Source organism: Daldinia caldariorum (assembly GCF_022478825.1).
Source record: "Daldinia caldariorum strain CBS 122874 unplaced genomic scaffold F4812scaffold_2, whole genome shotgun sequence".
Classification (NCBI taxonomy): domain Eukaryota; kingdom Fungi; phylum Ascomycota; class Sordariomycetes; order Xylariales; family Hypoxylaceae; genus Daldinia; species Daldinia caldariorum.
This window is the reverse complement of record NW_025953038.1, coordinates 1025444-1047936: the sequence shown is the minus strand read 5'-3', so window position 1 is coordinate 1047936 and position 22493 is coordinate 1025444. Positions and strand designations below refer to the sequence as shown.

The window sequence follows — 22493 nt, the reverse complement described above, 5'->3', positions numbered from 1 at the left end:
AGCGCGCCGTTTGCTGAGTTTTCTGTGATGGTTCGACATGGAATTGTTTAGTATAAGAGTCATTTATTGGGACTTATAATGCTTTGCCAATTTAAGAATTGTGCTTAGCCCAATGCCCTGGAGGCCATCGGCATAATCGCAAGAATGGTATAGGCTAGCAAGCCTTCTCTTGTTAGTCTACTATGTTGGATAATACTGTCAGCCGTATAGACAATGACAATATCTCCGTTCTTGAATTCACTGCCTTCGGGTTCACAAAATTTAATCTCGCTTTCTGCTTCGGTCTCTTCAGGGGCTTGATGATATGATACACCCAATTGATCTAGGAGCTCTTTTAGAAGAGTGATATTCAATTGGCTGTCACATTGAGGTTAAACACTTAGATGTATGGGAATAAATTATATGATACGTGGGTGTTAATGGCGCACCTGGTTGTGTTAGGGGGCATCTATGGCGGCACTAAGCTCTCAGAAACAACTGGTTCTACTTTCAAGGGTACAAACAATCTAGAAACAGTTCGACGGAATGCGGTATTCCACAGAATCATCCGTTCAATAGTCATCAAGGTCAATCTCGGCGTTCCTCCTCCGCACTTGGATTCTCGCCTTTTGGTCAACGGCGTTAACACCCTCGAAGACACGCGGGGCAGGTCGACCTTCCTCCGGAATGAACCGCCAATCGTACTTCAGCAATAAATGGCACAGCGCAATCTTTACTTCGTTGGATGCGAAGAAGCGTCCAGGACATGCGTGCTGACCGTGGCCGAAAAGAGTGTGTGCCGGACTGGTGGTCACGAACTGCCAACTGTTCTCTTGGCCGGGCTGTTGTCTCATCTTGAGGAACCGGGCGGCATCAAATTTCTCGGGCTCGGGATAGATCGTCGGGTCCATGAAGTTGCCCGCAACTACGATGCGGGCACCCTTCGGCAACACGCTTCCATCAGAAAGTTTCACGTCCTTCTCTACGTATCGATGCATAGTAGCTGGATTTTTATGATTAGCCAGGACAGGGGAAAACGGGTTGGGGAGAGACATACTTGCACCCATAGGTGTGAGTCGCTGCCCCTCCTTGAGGAAGCTATCCATAAGCTTGAGCTTATATAGAGAAGTCTTTGCCCATCCATTCTCGCCAATAACCTCGATGATTTCCTGTCGAAGTTGCTGAGCCACATCGGGATATTGGCAGATGTCAAGCAGTGCTGCACAAGTTGCCTCCGTGGTCGTGTGAATAGCAGCCATTGTTAGTGAAAGCTGTCCCGCGACGTAGTCGGCATCTCGGCCTTGAGCCACTTCATACATCCAACCGATCGTGTCCGCAACCTTCGGCGGCTTCTCGCCCGCTGCACGTGCTGCGTCGACTACAGCTTTGCGGCGTTCCACCTCGGGGGTGATAAGCTTTCGTGCGTCTCTGACAGCGTTCCGAAGGGACCTCGACTGTGGGATCAGTATATAAGCGAGAGGACGTAGAAACGAAGGGACAGCTCTCATTAGACGCGAGACGAGAAACGAGTCGACAGTATACGACTTGGAGATATCAAGCCATCTCCGGTTTCGGCACAGCTCCCTTCCCAAGAATACCCTCGATGAAAGACGAGCGACTATTTCGAGCATATCATCTCTGATGTACCTGGTGGTCCATTCCTTGTTATCACCAAATACATCGTGGAGCGACGCCGTTGTCTCATCTACAAGGTCTTCCGTAATCAAGTTGAGTGACTGGGTTAACTTCACCCGTACCGTTTCCTGAATCAGATGCCCATCGTGTAGGCCTAGACGGTGAGCCTCAAAGCCTGGATAATTCACCATAAAATCCTGAAGTTGTCAGTTGATTGGAGACCTCACAATAGGGGAGACATGAAGAAGGTAGGTTACTTTAGCAAATGCTTTGTTGAAGTCTAGCGAGGGGTGGTTGCGAAGTTCGTCGGCGAATCTATTCGGTACGATAATTTTTGGACCCGTCCCTGTGATGACTTGAAACGGCCCAGAAAACTATTAAATAAATTAGCATGATGTTTTCAATAGGAGTATGCTTAGGCAACTATATACCCGTTTCACGCCTTCGGCTACGGCCTTCCCGCCGTGCCATAACCAAGTTTTCTTTGGACTATGTCCGTCAACTGTTATAACTGGAAATCCAGCAAAAGGTCGGTCTGCGGTGACTAGCGAGTAGATAAAGCCAAGTGCCAGGGTGGCAATAACCACCTGTATAGATACTGGTAACCCCTGGGGGATAACACGCTGGATGGCCTCCATTTCGAATGTGGTCGTCGTTAAGGTGTTAGAGTCATAGGCGTCACAAGCCCGAGCTGTCGGAAAGGCAGTCGACTTTATATAAATTATACTCCTTCACCATTCTCGGCAATTTGTTCTAAAAAGTACCTAATATTGCCCGCTCATCTCTTTTATATCTTACTACCGTTTCACGTCTCCACGTGGCACATGGCGTAGCGAGGCCCATCACCGGTAAAGCTAACCATTCCGGGTTGAAATCACTCCATGATTCTTATTACTATATGTAGATAGTATACGGATCATCCACAGCCGGTATATCTAGAATGATCTACAAACTAGAAACCCAGCATATATGTATAAAAGTGCACAAAGTAGCGTATAAAAGTACCTACATGGTAGTGACTCGAACACCAATAGGAGGTTCTTGCTCTGCTGAATACGGATACGATGATACGGGGATTGCACAACGTCGGATCGGCTGTTGAGTAACCCGATGCACGTCTTGCATAATCCGCGACGTCAAATTTATACCAGCTGATTTTGTGCATCAATGCCTGACCAATTGAAGTTAGTGAATCACGAATACAATCTTGGTAACTTGCCCATTGGATTCAACAGGAACCCCGTCGCGGGCGGTCACCCCTCTTCCGCGGTATTACTAAGTACTGCACACAAATATACCCACCGTCGAGGCCGAGGTAGTAACCTTATCCTGACTACCCACATAAAGACATCTACTCGCCCTCTATCTGAATTTGTATATCAATAAAAAAAATGTAGAAAAGAGTTGTGGAAGAATAAGACATGCAATTGAGTACTATGTATAAGTGCTGAACAAATTTGAAATGAGTTTTGGTGAATTGGATAAACCTTAGCGCGGGGTTAAACATCTACCTAGACAGTTCAGCTCATATGTACGATTTATTAGCCCCTGAATTTGCGACATATATTTCAAATAGTAGATAAATTGCCGGTTATTTCCAAATTTGTCACAGCCTATCTATTGACGTCAGCTACGCTTACATTCTCTAAGTCAACGATATAACTCAAGATATAAAATTAGTCAACACAAAGGGATACAAAAGACGCACCTGGAACTCTTCAAGTCTTTAAATACATGGCTCCTCTTAAACATATAGAATGAGGTACCTAAGGTAGGGCAGGACAATTAAGTTGTATTGATTCTAAGATTTGTTAATATTCTAATTTTTTTACCCTTTTCAACTCATTCTAGATCTATTTCTCGGAACTGAATGACACATACCTAGGTACCTAAGGTAATATGTCGCAAACTATATTTCCATTGCCAAGTGGGCTAGTACGCTAGGCTTTTAACCATGTTGATACATTGATATAAAGAGTTTTTTTTTACCTAACTTCACGAAACCTCTATTGACGTGAAGTGTGTATAAGCTCAGCGTACTAGAACGTAATGTAGTCGAGCTGTTACGGAAAGGGTATTGTTAAGTAATCTATCGAAATTTTACAGTTACCTCAGGTAGGTACAAATAGGTAGCCATTGAAGCAAGAAGCAGGAAGCAATGAAAAACCAAGAGATATGAACCGTCAACAAGTTTCCTAAAAAAAGACATAAGCGTCAAACGTTAACATAGTAAAGAAGAAAACCTTCATTAATAACCCATATTGGCTGATAAACTTCGACTCTTCTTTCGGAGTTTATGCAACCGTCGCCGTTATCACCAGCCGACTGTCTCCTTTCAGCCAAGCGCCCGCAGGACCCCGACATAAGCAAGAGACTATTCCATACGAAAGACAAGAGCCGCCAACTGATATAGCACACTAAGTACATCATCTAAGGGGCGTACAACATCGTAAATATACGCGTTTCCGCCATGTAGCCTGCGGGTTTTGCGGGTTTTCTAGGGCACGTCGCGGCTGTAGCGTGCTTTATCCCCGGCCGCGTCATCGTAGATACCATCAACACGCAGACGTTTTTTCGATTATAGGCTGTCTATGAGGGAGTCGTGGTATGGAAATATGAGGTGTTAATTACTGTTCGAAAGGGGGAGATGTAGGACATAAATACGGGCTCTCCCACCTCGAGTTTTGCGGCCTGGGAAGATGGATAGATACCTATTTAGCAACTGCCTCACGAAGCTCTGGCTGATAGAATTTCGACTTTGAATTTGGAACCGATTTTGAAGGAACCCCTCACCTCAAGTTTATATAATACCCTCGCCATGTCTCTTCCTAAAGCGCTCCCGACCGGCCAGCTAGGGAAAAACGGCCCTCTTGTTCCCAGGCTTGGGTTCGGCTTAATGGGCCTCAGTGTTGGAACAGGCGAAGTAATGTAGGTAAAAATCAATTCAACATCCTAGCCTGCTCGTGGGCTAACTACCTAATACATACAAAGCTCCGACGAGGAACGATTTAAGATCCTCGATAGAGCGTGGGAGCTCGGCGAGATATTCTGGGACAGCGCGTTCGCTTACGGCGACAGCGAGGATCTCCTGGGCAAATGGTTCAAGCTGCACCCGGAGCGACGCGGAGACATCTTCCTAGCTACCAAATGGGCCCTCGAGTATGGCGGCGACGCCAACCCGCAAGTTTACGTCGACAGCACGCCCGAGAACTGCATCGCCAGCTGCCAGAGGTCTTTGAAGCGTCTGGGAGTTGATAGTATAGATTTGTTCTATTGCCATCGCTTCGACAATGTCACCCCTGTTGAGAAGTCCGTGGAAGCCATGGTGCAGCTCAAGAAGTACTATTAAAAGGACATCCCAACAGTTAAGTGCGGCTACTGATTTAATGGAATAGGGAAGGCAAAATCAAATATCTTGGTTTGTCTGAGTGCTCCTCCAGTACGCTACGACGTGCTCATGCTATCCACCCAATTACGGCTGTCGAGGTTGAATACAACCCCTGGTCGCTCGAAATCGAAAGCGAAGATGGCACCAATCTGCTTGCTACATGCCGAGAACTTGGGGTTGCTATTGTCGCTTACTCGCCCCTTGGTCGTGGATTCTTGACTGGCCGCTACAAGTCTCGGGACGATTTCGGGCCTAATGACTATCGTAGGAGCTTTCCAAGATTCAGCCCAGAGAACTTCCCGAAGAACTTGGAGCTAGTCAAGAAGTTTGGAGCCTTTGCGGAAAGGAAGGGTCGCACGCCGAGCCAGTTGGTTTTGTCATGGATTATGGCTCAAGGAGACGATTTCTTCCCTATTCCGGGGACCAGGAATATCAAGTATCTCGAGCAGAACCTTGGCGCATTAGACGCCAAGCTCACTGACGAAGAGAGCCGGCAGATTAGGGATCTCATTGGGAATTTGCAAGTTACAGGGCAGCGAAACTTACCACTTGCAAATGTCCCGCCACAACATCTACAGGACACCGCCCCCCTGAAATGAGTTTGATATATAGGACCTTACTGCTGTCCTATGGGTCAGCTATATTTAGCATAACTGAATTGAGTATGTACCTATTATACTATATTATAATCAGCCTGTCTCTCGTATTGTGATATAGCAATGAGAATAGGCCCACGGGATGCTCTCGATCCGGCAGGGATTTAATAGGGCTCGTTGGAAGTAGTTTGTGTAGATCGGGTTAATAAGCTAATCCCGAATAGATTTGCCGATAGTTAATCCACGCTATAGCCACCAAGACGCGAGGTTCTCAGAGGTCGAAGACATCGCATTTCTGAGCTCATCTATACCCAAGTCTCACCGAAACAACAGGCTCCGGTATATCGCCATTACCATTATGTATAAATTCATTTCTCCTCCTCCCCTTTATTTCCGTCGTCCTCCATCTCGTCGTCCTCTTCTGCGTCGTCGTCGTCCTCTTCGTCCTCCTCGTCATCATCCTCTTCGGAACTCGTCCCTGAACCCTCACTCTCACCTTCAGACCCAGGGTCATAATCTTCCTCATCTTCGTCTTCTTCATCCTGCAGTTGTTGTTCGGCTTCCATCTGTGCCCTTTCAAGTTCCGTCATGCCGTCTTCTCCGGCCTGTGCACTGGCATCTTCCCCTTCCCCTTCCCCTTCGGCATCTTTCTTTCCCTTGGCGTTCTCTGCCAATTCCCTCTTCGCCTTGCGTTGATCGGCCATGCTTCGATCCTGTAGCCTGTGGCGCATGACGTAGTCTTGGTTGATGCCTCCATAATCTTCCTGGTCTAGCATAGAAAACTCGATCTCCTCGGTCGTTTCGTTGTCCCCATTTTCGCCCGTGAACACCTCGACTACCATGTTGAATGTACGCTGCAATACACTTGTGTAGCTGATGGCCGCAATTTTATCTAGTGGTATAAATAGTAGCGGCTTCTTGAAACCCCATAAGATTCCGTTTTCTAGAAAGAATAAGTATCCGTCCTTTGAGCCCCTGAATGCCTTAACATAGACTGCTGGCTCCTTTGGGCGGTGTGGTTGCCGAACTTTACTGTGGAATTTCGCAGGATTGGCAGCAACTATTTGCACATTATTTCCAGCCGCCTGAAGACACTTATTCAGAGCCCAGTTAAACAGGGTGGTATACGAGTCTGAGACGGCAGAAGCTGCGCCAGCATTGGGGCCACCAATTGTGCCTGGTTTCGGCGCACCGGCTGATACGGTGAAGAGCAACGGATCTTGGGTCGGCGTGCCTGATTTAGAGAAGGAGAGGGCGTTTCGTGGAAATAAGACGTAGTTGTGCTGAATCTGGGATTTCTCGGGTACTGGAAGGTAAAAAGCATACGCTATATGACTATTAGCATTCATGTTAAATCGTTGCAACATATGACGCGTATGGCATACCAATATCTTTCCACGCATATACAATTCCAGGCGCGGGCGCCGCGGTAGCACCAGGAATCCGGGCGTATATGTGTTTGGGAGTAAAGCATAATTCAAACTTTTTACGCTGGGGGATAGATACGGATATATCTTTTATCTCCAGCAGAATATTCTCATTGGACACGTCTTCGACTGTACTGGTCTCCGTAACTTGAGGTGGATTCCCATCTTGGGAAGGCTCTATATCGACGCGGCGTCGCTTTAAGGACGAACCAGCTGTGTGGTCTCCTATTTGATCATAAATGAAATTTGCAATCTTGTTAAATAATTGGATTTGCGACGGAGAATCTATATAGCTCGGTTAGATAAAAGCATGGGCAATATCTGACGCGAAAGGGTTGAGAAATACCGGCAGCCTTGTGAATATCTTGTAGAATATCTGGTCGCGACTTGAATACGGAGTCCAGCTTCTGGACATCAAGTCCATTGGCCATGATATCGGAAGAGACTTGTTGGGGCAATTACACCTGGGCGCAGTACTAGGGGAGATATTGGAAATTAGAATGGGAAAATGTTGCAAAGTTCTTGTTTACTTTGGGAAAGTTGACGTTCACAATGCTCAGTTGTTGTTTTTGCAGTCGGCGAATTTGTTTTACGCTAAAGTCTGTTACCGTTAAACTTATGACGTACTGGGGCTCCCTAAAACAAACCCCTACTTTTTACAAGGCTGCACTTACTTTAGGTAGGCCTCAGGCAGTATAAATTTGTAACCTTATGTAACTGCACCACCTTATTGATGCACCTTAGGTAATTGTACAAATACATTCATGTCTCCTGAGATTATCTACTGTAGTACCTATGTATCTATTCGTCTGACCCCACATTTATTCTCTCAGCATTGGCCCGTTCAATTGCCTTCCTTTATGATTTCTTTGCCTTGTCATCATAATCATAATTACAAACTACTTTTATACATACGTTCTTTCATGTACTCACTTAATCCCCCCCTTTGAAGAAAAATAAAGTCATGTCTTTCCCAAATACTTGGCATCATAGGAAAGTAGCTGAAACCTCAGCTAAAGCATGCGAGGTGTGCTTTAAGCCCAGTACCAGTGTGCTCATAACCCCGGACAATAAGGTGGGCTGCTGTTCTATCATAACATTCTAAGCACCTCTCCCTGATGCTCTGTTACTAGGACTTCTTTTATGTCTGTCCTGCTCATTTAAAAGATAGAGGGTTTTGCACCCCTGTCATTGACCATGATGCCGTCGCAGCCAAAAAGAAGAAAGAAATGGAAGATGAAATTGAACGTGTGAAGAAAGAGTACGAGGAGAAGCAGCGCAAAAAGAAGGAGAAGGAGAAGGAGAAGGAGAAGGAGAAGGAGAAGGAGAAGGAGAAGGAGGAGGGGAAGGAGAAGGGGAAGGAATCAGAAAACCCCAAGAAGGATAGTGAAGATAAGGAAAAGAAGGAAAAGAAGGAAAGTGAGAAGAAAGACGAGCCAAATTCTCAACCCGAGGTAGGTTTCCTATCTACGCCTTAAAACCATGTTGGCTTACGGATATAGGACAAACCGGATGAAAAGACTCCACCAAAACCAGACGAAGAGCCCCGGGTATTTACATTACAAAAGTCTATAGTTGGCCCTCTCTTCAAATACAAGCCGTAGATACTGACAGCATGCAGGAATTTCTACCAGCAACGACTGGACAGAAAGCGCGCTGCGGAGATGGCCAAAAGGAACCGGGAACGCCTAAGTAACCCTAACTATTTTCCCTCAGTCCCTAAAGATCCCTTGTGAGGTGGCTTTTACCTGCATGGAGAACCTCAACTCGGCAGGTGGGTGAGTATATTAAAGCAAGCCGGGCTCGTTGGACCCCGACAACAATTCTAGCCCATACCCTTACTACGCCCATGAGCATATCACCCAATGGGGGGAACTCATAAGCTACCTACCTACGCAGAGAAGTAACATTTTTACTATGGATAGGTACTTGTAAATGTTCGATACATTAACCATGCTTAATGAAATTTATATCTCATTTACTACAACCCCAGATACAACATTTGGCCTAAGTACCCTCAAGGTTCCCAGTACTCGAAAGTCCAAATTGGCTGGATATTCACTTAATCGGCGTGGAGCGTGCGGTAAGCTGAAGTGTCGTTATCTTGGGTCGGCAAACTACTGCGGTAAAGAATGTTACTTTCTATAAGCACCCCATTCTTCATCCCTGGGGACACACCAGTCTATTAACTACACCATGTTTACCTAGTTCTGCTTAGCTTGCCCGGATAGCTTGCCCACTGCAGCACGGGGTAAAATTCATCACAAGCTGACAGCTTATTAGACTATCTGCCTTACAAGGCTGACACTACTTCTTCCTGGTAGCTAATATGATCTAAATACGGCCTCTCAACAATAGGGTTCTTCTCATGTTTGAATGCCCATATAGGGGTCTGACAGGCTTCAATTTTGAGGCGCCTCGCTCCCTCCGTTTTCTACTGTTGGTAAAACATTTCGCGAGCTGCATGAAGCATTGCAAACTTTCTCATGAAAGCCAACAACTTCGTCGCTCTCTGTAATTCCTGTAAGAAGATTAGTGCTTACATTGCATCGACAACACACAGCACCTGGTCTGATGATACCATTTAAGCGATAAGGCATTCAAAACGTTGTAACACTTTAATACCCGAATGTGGATCGATCTACTGGGAATCTCCCGCGTTTTGGTGAACAGATGCATCATTCGTACAACCGGTCACATTTCCAGAAAGGTCACGAGAGATGCGTTAGCTGTACTTGCATCCGGGGGATTGCATTACTCTTTAGAGAAAAGCTCAACCGTATAGCCTACTTATATTCGCTTTTGACGGTAAAGGGAGAGGGGGGTTGGTTTCATTGTGTTTCTGCAACTTGACTGGACATACTCGCGGTGCTTTCAACGCTTTGGGGTTACAGGACAGGTAACATTCAAGGTGCAGCAAGATCCCGGGCTCGCAAACTGATGTACTTCGGCTTTGCTCGGGCTCTCCTCGAGCAAATGGTATCAAAGTACAATTCTGCGTCAGCCTTACGATGGGTAGTACGGATTGGTGGGGCACTTTGATATTCTTCGGCCGTTACCAATCTTTAGGGGATGCTACGTCGTGTATGCCCGGATCTAACACGGCGATCGGCCACGGACTGTCTCGTGTAACCGGAAAGGTAGCCTTGGGCAATACCCATCTTATGTTTTATTCTTTTCTTTGTCGCAACTGGTTGTCTTATCAGTCACTCATGGACCTCTCGTTAGATCTCGTCGTCTGGTTAAAGTGAGCATCTACTATGATTACAACTACGATGACAGCGTCGGCTCTGACATAAGCCGCCTCCCGAATGTAAGGTTACTTCTCACTAAAAGACCAGTGTCCTGCATAGTATATCACACACGTACGTCAAAAGTCCATTGCCGGATACCGCAGATCGATGAAAATACATGTACCCCAGGCTTGCTGCACGGCAATATTACTCTTCTTGGCTATTTCAGTTATTCGCTTCGACGTTAAGAGGACGCTCGCCTGTTCGAACGTTTCCGGTTCGGCATGGCTAACCGGACCACCCTTTGTCCACTTACGCGGGGCCGTCTTACATGTGGATGCATGTTAGCGCTGACATTCTAGATTAAGGTAGTACACCCCCCTCCGATCCTTCATATACTAATCGGTTCAAATGATTCGCCCATGCCATCGCTATTAACACCCCCCTGTGGACAGGGATTGACCAAGTAGGTATAAGCCGTATACTTCAAAGCTGCAGTTGGCTACGCTTGTTGATTACGAGCTGTCCAATGCTCTTACACGGTCCAGTCTCAAGACGGGAATCGTGCAGAATTGCTTGGATGTATTGATTAAATTCGCATGGCGACAGAGCTTGCAGACGGGATGATGCTAATGTGACGTGTAAGAAGCCATTAATCTTCTACATATTTGACTCCAATTCAGCTGCTTACATTATGTGACGGTTTACCTACCTACCCGTACCTAGTTGAATATACTAGGTTAGTCCATCAGTATCATTCCGCCAAACTTTTAGACAGAGGACAGAATCGAGATCTAACCCTCGCAAGCTGACGTTTTCTAAAACCTAGCCTAACTACAGGTATATTCTAACAACGCTTCAGGTGGTATGGCTAGAGAAAGTAACAATACTTTGCAAATCCTAGGTTAGGTATCCTTACAGAATCGATAGGCTATTACAGCACGGGTATCTCGAAAGGCTCGCTTAACAGGTGTTAGCTCCCGGGATTGTCTCCGCTTTACGGATCCGCAACCTTAGTTAAGGTTACACAGCAGCCGAGTCCGAACGATCGGCATCTTCCGTTGTTATTCCTGTAAGTAAATGGAGCCGGTTATTTCAAGCACCAACACATAGGTACCTAAATACCTAACGTGGGTGAATTCCGACTGTCGTATTTTCTACCTTAGGTACCTGGTATCAGGTAGGTACTTATGAAAGGCTATTGAATAAATTAGGATGTCCAGATAAAAGGTAACCAACCTTATCTCGGGGCTTTTCATATTGTACCTCTCTATGATAAGGGCTGGCTCTACCACTGCGCCGAGCCGAATCTGGGCTGCATAGGGCTGGCGCCTTAAGCCTTATGGCGTAATAGAATGGAATGGCTGGGTTAGTAAAGCCACCCATCGGCTATGGTTTAAGATTAGACCTTTTTTGACCTTTTGGACTGTACGATAAACTTACCTAAGGTACCTAGGTCTAGGTAGGTACCTAACATATGAATACGTCGGGTGTTAAGCACACGCCGTCTAGCAAATCTTACCTTAGGTACGATACTTTTCCCACTTGCTCACTGCATGTCTGTCTATCGCGGCTCCAAGCATATGACAACTTTGTTTTTTTCTCCTGTTTTGAGGTTATATTTATCGACGAAATGGGAATGATCGCGTCTTAACGCCTAGCTCCCTTTGCTAACAGCGTAACCTCTAGCGGCGATAAGATGAGGTTGGGTAGCACAACTTTATTACCTACGTGTAAGCCAGATCCCGTGAATGTCGAAAGGAGATTGTTTATGTAATGTTTCTACTTTAAGCCTTAAACATGGCGTTTGGTTAGGTTAGGTCGCTGTTATCAATTTTGGATTCTGAAGTGTCACGTACACAGATACCTAATACAGTAAAAAACCCCCCCAATCGCCAATCCTTCACATCGTGTGTTCCGCCAATAGGAGTTACTCCAAGACTCTTTTTTTGCCCTTACGGACGAAGAGCAACAACAATGCAAAACAGCATTACCATAACTCGGAGCAGCCGAATTCATTTTTACTCTTTAGGTTATGTAGACGCCTAAGACGCCTGCTCCGTGATGTGAACAACCTGGAACAGCGGCAGATGTTGTTACTTCTACTAGGTACTGCAACGTGATCTTGCAGTGTCATCTGTGCGGCATGTCTACTAACTTAGAGGACGGGGAGAACGAAGCACAGAGATTCCACGTTACATGCTAAGCAGGTGGGTATCTAGGTACCAAACATAACACAGCTTAGGTACCTGGTATTTTCGTTATTGGTGAGTTCGGACTTAAGGCCAACCTGTACGCCCCCAAAAAGTCAGATCGTTTGAAGATCCTGCCGGCAACGGCCCGTTCAAAGCTGATTTATTTAGGGTACATTCCTTGACCCTCACTTCAGTTGTACCATGAAGAGCCTCCTCGTCCCCCCCGCCCCCCCCAAAAAAACACGGCCGAACATAACGAGGCTATCCATCTTGCTGATTCGGCCGGCTCGGTCTAATTCTAACTCGGTGGCCTCTCGGACCTATGTAGTGTACTTCTATTCGGTACGCCGCAGAACCACTTGCAAAAGTTGTTTTGATAGCGATGAAGGGCGAAGTATTGGCAATCTTACCGATTACCTACCTGGTAGGTAGTACCTATCAAACCATCATATTGGGTCTCTTATAACTAATGCAGTGAGGACTAGGCCCTCGGCTGCTGATGTAATCACCTTGACGTGACCCCCAACCATTGTGAACCACCAGCTGGTGACCCGGGGTATAGCTAATACTGCATAGGTACCTACTCTCATGTACAATACATACATACAGACGGTATGAGCAAAGGCGTATCTGGAGTAAAAAGCCAGATGGATGAAATGCCTTATACATCAAACCCCCAAATCTAGGCACATACCTCCTCTCTTCATTGCCGACAGATCGTGCTAAGGATTAACTTTCAACACCCGATCATTCGACGATCCTGATTCCGGGGCGTTCGTCACGGGAACACAAGCTCTTAAAACGGTATTCCTGTACCTTTGCTTTTTTCTATTTCTTTTTTTCCTGTCTGACTGCTTCCACCATGAACATCTACATACATATCAGGTACCTAGGTAGGTAGGTGGCTAGCTAAACCAAATCCTTCCGATTCTCAACATCTAGCTATGCATTTCTCATCACGCGTCCCCTCTCCTCGTCCACCCGGAAACTCCCCCCAATATTAGGTACCTATGCGTGTATACGTGGCCGATAGAACCCATACGATATATGATACCTATCGCATATCGCATAACCCCATCCCAGCCTATGTGGCTTTTTTTTTTTCCTGTCGTGCCACTTCGCCGGGTAATCCATACGCGTGTGCTCTTTTTTTTTTTTCTCATTGCTGACTGCAGCGGCCGGAATCCAGTCAGGCCGGTTCGAACTTCCGCCCGCGTCGGAGTAATCTCCCCGGGGCGAAGGAATCGCCTATCTACTAGGTAGGTAGTCAGTCAAGGTTAGGTAATTGGTAGCAAGCAGTGCTATCCATCTAAATCCATGCTGCCGCTGCCGCCGCCGCTGCCGCCGCCGCTGCTACTAATAACCCCCCCCCTCCCTTGCTTATTCTCTGAGAGGGAATCCCACACACTCCACACGGAGAGGAAAATAAGGTCCCGGGTCCCAAATAACATAAGCCGGCGCTCTGTACCTACCGCGTAGCCCCAGAAATCGTTCACGTGAGGCGCGTCGGCTCGAAAGAGGCTTCTCGAACCCAATATACGGTCTAGCCGAATCGGGATGTATTTTTCGCCGGTTCCTGATGACGACGAGGCGACGACAATGAAGATGGGAGGAGGAGGGGCTATCAATAGTACGCCGGGACCTTCTCGTGCAGAATAGTGTGTATGATATAGGGAATCATTCCGTTACGCCATATTAGGTATGTTTCATGGAGGAACCACTATCTTATGAGAGAGAACATACGACGTCCTTACCTACCCTCACCTACCCCTTACGGTAGGATATAGCATGCATGTAAACTACATGTCCATACCTATACCTAATCTACCCTAATACATACATCGTACATCATACGCGCATACATACATACATACCTACATACTGCTACCTGCGCGTCATTCCACGCCACGCGCTAAACCCTTATGTAGATAGATCCTCCGTCTGGTCTCTCTATGTGCGTACCTACCTAACCTAGGTAGCTAACGTACCTAATATTGGTATTTAGCGGGAGCGCAACTCGGGTCATCTATGGGCTTCATTTTTCGAGGAATGGGAGGGGGTTGCGCGTGCTTTGTGTGCGGCTGCGCGAGCGTCGTAAGATTGGGGTACGCGGCGGGCATTGCCCGCTCAACGCCATGCCATAAACTGAAGGAGAAAAAAATAAAATAAATGGAAAAGCCCCTTTTTTTTCTCTTAGCTATTATCACTCATACCTTGCCCAAAGTTCGAAGCGATCGAAGTTTCCAATTATTATTCTCTTGCATTACCCCTTACGCAAATAGCGGCATCATCGCCATTGGCACGGTCAATTATCATATTTTTTCTTTTCACCAACCCGCCGGATCGGTGAACGGGGAACCGCTGCCTACCTGTATGTATGTTGTTGACGCGGGGGCACAAGCCGCCGCCTTGTTCGTAACACTGACCTGTCACCTATCGCCGTTCCTGCATGAATGAATTACAGGTAAGCAAGGTCCGTGGGGTATCTGTAGATCCAACAAGCAGGGATATTTGGTATCGCTTCCTTCCTCATGGTTTTTGTTTTTTCTTTCTCCGGAAAAGGTCGTAATACGATTTCTTGACGTTTCCCTTATCAAATACGCGGCGCACGGGCTTCTTTCTATCTTTCTTGTCTTTCTATCTATCAAAAGAAGCTATCGCTGTGTAGGTATATACCTAGATATGAGGGAATAAAGGAGAAAAGAGATTACGATGGCGTTAAAAAAAAAAACTATAGTCGGCTTTTAACAATAAGAGGATCGGGTATATGGGGGAAAATAAAATTGTGATTAAGATGCGTTCGATTCGGCTAGGAACTTCAATATTCCTGTTGGGAATATCTCCGGTAACAGCTTTTTCTCGATTGACATGATTGAATAACGTAACTGTCGTCGGCTCCGTCAGCAGAGCTGACCCTACTTGTTGCCAGCCATTGTGATCTGTATCGTGGGGAGCTCCATGGTAGAGCGATTTATGGATAGCTCAAGAGCGACACATCTTGTCGATAAAGGCTATTGCCGATGGTCTAACTCGATATATGCCATTTCAATGTAATACGAACTAGACATGTGGTTTTCGTATACCAATTTACTGCGCCGAAACCTTTTTGCTTGGGCGTCAGTATATTTTCCCGCCAAGATCTAATTACCATATACAATAGGTATGTTTTTTGGAGGCCCTAATTGTTGAATGCAAAGCAAGAAGAGCCGGTGGCTTTGTGGGATGAGCGCCCCCGCGTCACAAGTTTCTCTTGTAATGCAGTGTCACTGTAAAGGGCGGCTGCGAGGTATGGCGGTGATTGAAAGCATCCCACCTATCCACACCGACAGTTCTGTTGCAAACAAGCTGTCGGTCTCAATCTGGATAATCCATCTCGGGGAGGTCGCACGGAGCCAAATAGAGCTTCGTAGAGGCGTGGACTAGGTAATCCCGACTCGATTGGCTGACGAGAGATGGGATAGAATTCGAAATGCAAGCTTCGCAAATTGACTGAGAAACGCCGCAGGGCCTTTACATTGCTGGTTTAGGAATCTTTCGGGTAATAAGATCGTAATCCAGCATGGGGAAGCAAGGTTACGACCCCAGGTCTGTTGAGATAGGGGTAAGCCCTATGCCCGAAGTGTATATTCGGTAAGGCTAGTGGCGTACATCTTACCCTATGTCTCAAAGGCAAACGGCCTGGTGAGCGACACACCCTACAATACATGTGATATCCGATCGAGGTACATTCCGCGAAGTACATTCCGCGATAAGCGATGAAGAGGGGTGTATATGGAGGAGATGAGGTGTCAGAGAAAGAGGTGCAACCGCCTACTGTTCAAAAATTAATCCTTAGACTGTTAGCGGCGGGTTAGGTAAGATACTTGTTAAGGGGTGTGAGGTTGAGCGTCAGCATGTGTTGGCTCGTGCTTATTATTGAATAATTTTAAAAAGGCCGACGACGGGCATAAGAAACCAACGTGATCGTTGTCTCATCCAATGCGATAGGCCGCCAACTTGGCGGATATATGGGTACGAGTCTTACGGTAGCAGACAAGGATGTCAAGCATCAATGAGGCTCTTGCTAAAGTATACCATGTCATAAGTTCCCGTTTCGTCCAGGTGGCTGCCGGATCGCAGGCGCACCTGCGCCTCGGGGAGCCACCTCGTCAACGCGGCTCCGGTTAAGCGAGAATGCCGGGACAACCCATTCGCTGCAGCTGCATTTCAAGCCTTGCCAGGCAAAACGACCAACCGTGGCGCCACACTTGGCGTTAGGACAAGAGAGACGCCCCTCCAGTGCACCGTCTTCTAGCGCTGGTCGCATCCAGGAAAGCGTCTCGACGAAAACATGGGCACAATTTGAAGGTTCCGGTCGCCCAGTAGTAGGGCCGTGGGATACGACGAACTTCGGCGTGACGAGAATACGCCTACACTTCTTACAGCGGATCTCCTTACCACCTTTCTCGTTTGCGCCGGTTTCATTATCGTCGCTCCCTAGATCCACTTCATCCTCGAACCGGATGCGTTCGGCCTCTGGAGCTTGATGTACATCCCTAGATTCCTTCAACATCCTCTCGTACAGCCATTTCTGATATATGGGGTGACGCTCCACAGCACTGTCATCATCGGCCGGACATCCCATCTCCCACCATAGTTCGAGCTGGCGCATAAACCCAGCATTGGGGCCGGCGCGGTCACGAGTCTGACGAACCCACTCCAAAGCTCTCTCTACGGCCTCCTTGGAGGTTTGCCGCCGCTGGGCTGCCGAAGCAGTTGAAGGAGTAAATTGCTTGCCGCAGAAGCGGTGAGGGTACTGGTAAAGGAGATAGGCAATAACACAGCTTACGGAACGCGATATGCCCATCGCACAGTGTACGAACACTCCGCCTGGGGTCTTACTGTCATCTTTGGACTCTGCAGATACATCTGTGTTGGTACCACTGACAGGCGGATGGAGTCCGTCGCGGATGAAGCGTACAGCGGACGAGAGATGAACCAGTAGATCCGAGTCCTCGTCATCATCAATGTCGATGCTCATATGCTTAAAGCGCTTTCCTTCCTCACCCCATTTATCAAATGAGAACTTGATAACGGAGAGCACATGGGTGATATTCTGTTCGTAAAGCTGATTACGGTGTCCCTCGATATTCAGAACCCAAATCCTGTATGCTTAGATCAGCTCATATTCATATTCTCAGTTCTCAGGCCAATAAGTGACCATATATATGATGTGGGGAAGAGTAAGGGTATGAGATTACCCTCCAACGTGAAGATTGTCGGGCCCGGATACCCTAGAAGTTAACATAATGCCCTGATTTGTAGCGTCAATTTCTTTGGGCGGTGCCTGGAATGATAGAGGAGGAATTTGATGTCAAAAGCAGCGATCAACCCGGTCTAGATTAGAAGAGGAAAAAAAAAATTAGAAAATAATAGGATATGTTATGACAAAGGGATCACTTGTAACCTTTCCAGTAATCGAACTATGCCTAATTAGATTTTTTTCTTGCCTTTTCAAATCTGCGACTATGTCACTATCCTGAGTCAGATAGCCGTCTTACATGGATTTCTGCGGGAATGCCGTATTTGTGCCGCCCGTAGATTGTGCGGGTGAAGAGGGCAGAAAAACGGGACCATGCGGCCCTCCAAAGGTAGGTACCTAATATACATTATACATATATACGTAACTCGTATCTTCTACATGTGGCGTTCACTAGCGGCTGTGCAAAACGTTAAAAATCTTTGGTTTAGACTTTTCCTATCCTTCCGGTAGGGCTGAATCATGTGATCATGCTGAGTGCCCGTTTTTTCGACGCTAGTTGGCTGGGCTGCTAGGTTGTTAAGCTATTAATAATACAACTCGGGAATTCCAAATTCCCATCCAATTGACATGGGACTTTGGGGACATACATATGTGATATTAGTCAAATACTACCTCCACCATGAATATTCTCTTTTATGCCCGCAAGGATTATAAACGAATCCCGCGATAGAAAGTCTTATACCATTCCTTTCCCCGCCCTGCTACCACCCTCCCTCCCCCCAAAAAACCCCTTCGAAAAGATAAATAAATAAAATAAAATAAAAATAACCCCAAGTTACCACGAAAGAAATATTATTGAAAAGCCGAAAAGTCATAATGACGCAACCCTTTCTTTACCTGTGCAGGAGATAACTAACCCTTCGCAAGGACCGAGCAGAGAATGGCCTCAACTAACAACGTCCCAACTAGTAAGGCCCTAGGATGTCAGTCAGCACCTGTTACGCATTTAGCTTACACGTTCGGACTCGGATGACATGCATACTTACCTAACCTAAGGTACCTAGGTAATCTTACTTTACTACCTAAGTACTTATGCAACTATATTCTTCTTCAAACCACAGATTTATATTATCAGGTATAATAAGTTGGTAAATAATTATTATATATCATGAAGTTAAACAATATATACCATCTATACTTTTTGGTTAACCTAATCAATCGTCAATTCATTTCTGTCCGAATTTTATTGCTACCTATTGATAATAAATACCTTATAAGAGGTACTCAACTGTTGATAGGCTCAAATCGAGATTGACGAACCACACCTCCTTATAAGCTCTATTAAACCACAAATACCCGTTGGAATGGAACGGTGCCGTCAGCGAGCATTTACGTTTCGTAAATTAGCCATTGACAACGTGGGATCCCACCCTACTATATCCCAATGCGCGTTAGTAGCGCCTACTCGCCTCGGCTGGAATATTGAATATGGAATATAGAACATTGGTAGCTAGAGCCAAGACTTTTACCATCCGGTTTAGGCCTGTCGTATAAGGCATCGACTTGGTAATCATGCCGCAACCGACCATTTAATTTATCTCCGTGAGGATGCATCCAACGGGCGGGAGATCGGCAAAGAAGACCAGCCCGCTCCCAGATGAGGTGAGACTCCGAGGCGCACCGCGCACGATTGATTGATTACTCCTGCTTTTTCGACTGATCCCTTTCATCCCACCGCCCAATTGTACGTCGGTTGTTGTGCGTCGATGGACACATTAATCCCCCCCAACCAACGAAACCCTAATAATTCGCATCCACAGCTTGTAGATTCTTTTTTTTTTTTCCCTCTCGAAAACCCCGCGCAGTATTGCTACCCAACCCCGTCGCTGATGGTCAGTTCAATTGGCTCATCTTGACGGTTGTGGTGGCTCTTCATCGAGCATGCATGCATTTTCCAACATATTAGTCCATTTACCACTGGTCCCCGCGTGGCTATGCTTAAGATGCTGTCGAAAATGATCTGCGCGGTAGAATTTCTTACTCGAGTTGCACTCGCGGAATTTATGCACCTCTTGAAGGTGTTTCAGTCGTTCGTCCCAATCCTGGTCCGTTGGCTGCCGTGGACGCCCAACACCACCGTGGCGCTCGAATTCTTCTCCGCAGTAACCACATGTATCTGCTTCACCAGGTCGATTGGTGCTCTCGTGAAACGCGCGGTGGTATCGCACACTATGCAGCGCGGAACATGACCAACTATGTCGCCTTACATGCAAGCTATTTTGATGGCGCTCAGCTTCGTTCTTGTTTTTGAAGCGGTTTCCACAAAACGAACACTCGTATTGTTTCTCTGCCTGATGGGCGCTAAAAAAAATAAAAAAATAAATAATAAGCCAACTATTCGTAGAAATGAGAGGTAACATATATAATCATCCAATTATAGGGGGGTTCAATAACCACTTACCTTAATTCTTCTGCCGTCTCAAATTTTTTCGGCTTTTTAGGACAGCATTCGCACATCAAGTAACCACCAGGTATTTTTGAAATACCGGATTTAGCTAGTTCGCTCACCTTACGGGGTGATGCAAGGCGCCTGGTTTCACTGCTCATGTTACGTTGATGGGGAATACGTGCAAGCGAAGAGCGTGGCGAGTGACTGAGAGAATTCGAGATGCTATAAGGCGAATTTGAAATGACGTCAACAGGCGAAAGCCCTCCACTAGACAAGCCGCCAGGTGATCTCCCAGTAGTATAAGAATTAAGACTTGACAGGTTAGTCGTAAGTGAGGCATTTGAAGCAAAAGATCCACTTCGCGTGGTGGATGGAACGGAAGGAATAGAAGCGGGAGGGATGCCGGAGAGACGCGGGGTCGGAGATGCCCTGGATGCGCCCTCACGACGTCGTAACGGGTCGCACAAGCCAGCCATGCCCTGCATCGGGACGTCATCTCCAGGCGGTGAGGAAGCCCGTCTCTTCTGCCCAATGGCCTGGTGCTCTGATCGCAACATGTACTCCTCAGTCTGCGACCTATCCTCCATCGGAAAGTCATTATCATCTGCATTGTCGTAGCTGCTGTGTGTGGATATCGTTGCATCATCGGGTAGCGAACCACTGTTATTCCTTCTCGTCCGCGCAAATGGCGATCGATCTAGATCCATAGGTTCAATGGGCGAACGGTATTCACTGCTCGAAGCCCCGTAGAACGAGGGCCCACGCGGGGAGAGTGCAGACTGCGGGGGAGTGTCCGTATAACGACCGGGGGAGTCGATTACCAACGTATTACTCGGCCGGATAGGGAGAGAAAGAGGTGTTATTTGAGAGGTATACAGACGTTGCTGTTGCTGCTGTTGTTGTTCTTGCGCAGCCAAGCCCGACACAGAAGCACTAAGAGCAGACCGTCGAGGCGGGGTCCTGTTGTCGAATGTTCGTCTGGAATCTAACTTTTTAATTAACGAACTGTCGTAGTCGTTGCTGTTCGGTCTGTTAAATTGGTACTGATCGTGAGACATGAAGAGTTTCTTAGGGAGAGAATCCTGGGATCTGAAGGCAAGCCTGGCAGTTAGCGTCTCATTTCGACTGGCATATCGCTTTAAATTTAACAGGCAATCCCTACCCTAATGATGAGATGGTCGAATTGAGACTGTGATAGCCTTCGTCTCTATGAGGTCGTCCTATCCCACGATCACTGTCAGGCCTACCATACGGAAGCCGATCGTGTTCTGATTCCTGTTTTGTACTATCCCAGCTTGCATTGGAATCAATCGAAGGAATGCGGTCGTGTCGAGTAGGTGCTGGCTGTCCAAACCCGGGCAAGTATTTCGGAGGAGGTAACGGCGGCGGTGCGTCGTCTTCAGCGAGACGAACCCTATTAGATATTGGCATAGGAGTAGAAGAGGCTAGAGAAGTTTGGAATCTCGATTGCATATGAGACCGGCCCGGACCTCCATAATGATGATCGAAGTGGCTCGACTCCTCGATGTATATGGCCGGCGGCGAGCCTCCCGGCCCTCTTGGAGCGCACCTCGGGATATCCATTCTATATTCCCCCTTCCAAATACTCGAGCAAACGAAAGCTGATCTCGTTCGACGTAGGCCAATGACGATGTTGCCACAGCTTAGTAGTAACAGTGAGTAGCTGAAGTTATGCGGAATCCGTGTCCTAATTTACCGAGCCGAACGAATAGCGGACCAAGGAGGACAGGCTAGAGCATCTGATGTGCTTGTGGAGCTGGCAAAGACGGTGCACAGGAGGCAGACGGACGATGGCGCAGTTCTAAATCAAGAAGCGGGATGTCGTAAAGATGGCGGTGGCGATATTCGAAGTCGGCAGTGCCGATGTGATATACGTGCGAAGGTTGCGAAATGTGTGTTGTCGGAGACTCGTACTTCAGAACAAATGGTCGTGCGAGGGTATTCTAAAATAGCAGAAAAACGTAAAGGGTCATAACAGTAGTAAAAATGTAAGATATAAAAAACACGATGATAACACCCCGCGAGATGAGCCCCAATGGAGAAAGAAACCGAAGCAAATACAAAAGTTTAAAAAAAGCCTCTATAGAAAGTAGTCGAGGTCGAAGTCGAGATTATTGTGTTCTTGTCATGGAAGCTCAGCTCAGCTCAGCTACAACCTTGGTGGTGGATGACAAGAATGGAGGATATAGCTGAATACTAATAAAGTTGGGCGAGGTAAATGGTATCTTGTAGGAGGAGCTTTGGTTTGGTTGATCAGCTTGTTGACCAATGTTGACCCAATATCGACCAATGTCGACCAATGGTTCCAATTTCGAATTTAGCCCCCTT

The 22493-nt window shown here is 46.8% G+C and overlaps 6 protein-coding genes across 6 annotated transcripts; 2 read left to right on the top strand and 4 right to left on the bottom strand.

Annotated features, from left to right (window-relative positions):
- Positions 1-386: 386 nt before the first annotated feature.
- Positions 387-2602, bottom strand: F4812DRAFT_413493 (cytochrome P450). Its single transcript, XM_047932791.1, has 4 exons — positions 2046-2602; positions 1872-1988; positions 1037-1811; positions 387-982 (listed from the first exon to the last, which is right to left on the bottom strand). The coding sequence occupies exons 1-4, from the start codon at positions 2250-2252 to the stop codon at positions 552-554; spliced, it is 1530 nt and encodes a 509-aa protein (XP_047793619.1). The 5' UTR covers positions 2253-2602; the 3' UTR covers positions 387-551.
- Positions 2603-4360: 1758 nt separating this feature from the next.
- Positions 4361-5664, top strand: F4812DRAFT_173176 (Aldo/keto reductase). The gene is made up of 3 exons (XM_047929970.1): positions 4361-4542; positions 4606-4953; positions 5010-5664. The coding sequence occupies exons 1-3, from the start codon at positions 4433-4435 to the stop codon at positions 5599-5601; spliced, it is 1050 nt and encodes a 349-aa protein (XP_047793618.1). The 5' UTR covers positions 4361-4432; the 3' UTR covers positions 5602-5664.
- A 1-nt stretch (position 5665) lies between these two features.
- On the bottom strand, positions 5666-7586 carry F4812DRAFT_173157 (Rtt106-domain-containing protein). The gene is made up of 3 exons (XM_047929969.1): positions 7372-7586; positions 6984-7310; positions 5666-6925 (listed from the first exon to the last, which is right to left on the bottom strand). Exons 1-3 carry the CDS (start codon positions 7454-7456, stop codon positions 5967-5969), a joined length of 1371 nt encoding a protein of 456 aa, XP_047793617.1. The 5' UTR covers positions 7457-7586; the 3' UTR covers positions 5666-5966.
- Positions 7587-7655: 69 nt separating this feature from the next.
- On the top strand, positions 7656-8861 carry F4812DRAFT_173078 (DUF1742-domain-containing protein). The gene is made up of 4 exons (XM_047929967.1): positions 7656-8100; positions 8159-8479; positions 8528-8592; positions 8647-8861. The coding sequence occupies exons 1-4, from the start codon at positions 7990-7992 to the stop codon at positions 8759-8761; spliced, it is 612 nt and encodes a 203-aa protein (XP_047793616.1). The 5' UTR covers positions 7656-7989; the 3' UTR covers positions 8762-8861.
- Positions 8862-16531: 7670 nt separating this feature from the next.
- F4812DRAFT_455413 (dual specificity protein phosphatase 12) lies at positions 16532-17740 on the bottom strand (the record flags this gene model as incomplete). The annotated part of the gene is made up of 2 exons (XM_047936818.1): positions 16532-17597; positions 17694-17740. 2 exons carry the CDS (start codon positions 17738-17740, stop codon positions 16532-16534), a joined length of 1113 nt encoding a protein of 370 aa, XP_047793615.1.
- Positions 17741-18952: 1212 nt separating this feature from the next.
- Positions 18953-21950, bottom strand: F4812DRAFT_172916 (uncharacterized protein). Its single transcript, XM_047929966.1, has 3 exons — positions 21307-21950; positions 20157-21233; positions 18953-20056 (listed from the first exon to the last, which is right to left on the bottom strand). The coding sequence occupies exons 1-3, from the start codon at positions 21726-21728 to the stop codon at positions 19603-19605; spliced, it is 1953 nt and encodes a 650-aa protein (XP_047793614.1). The 5' UTR covers positions 21729-21950; the 3' UTR covers positions 18953-19602.
- Between the last annotated feature and the right edge of the window lie 543 nt (positions 21951-22493).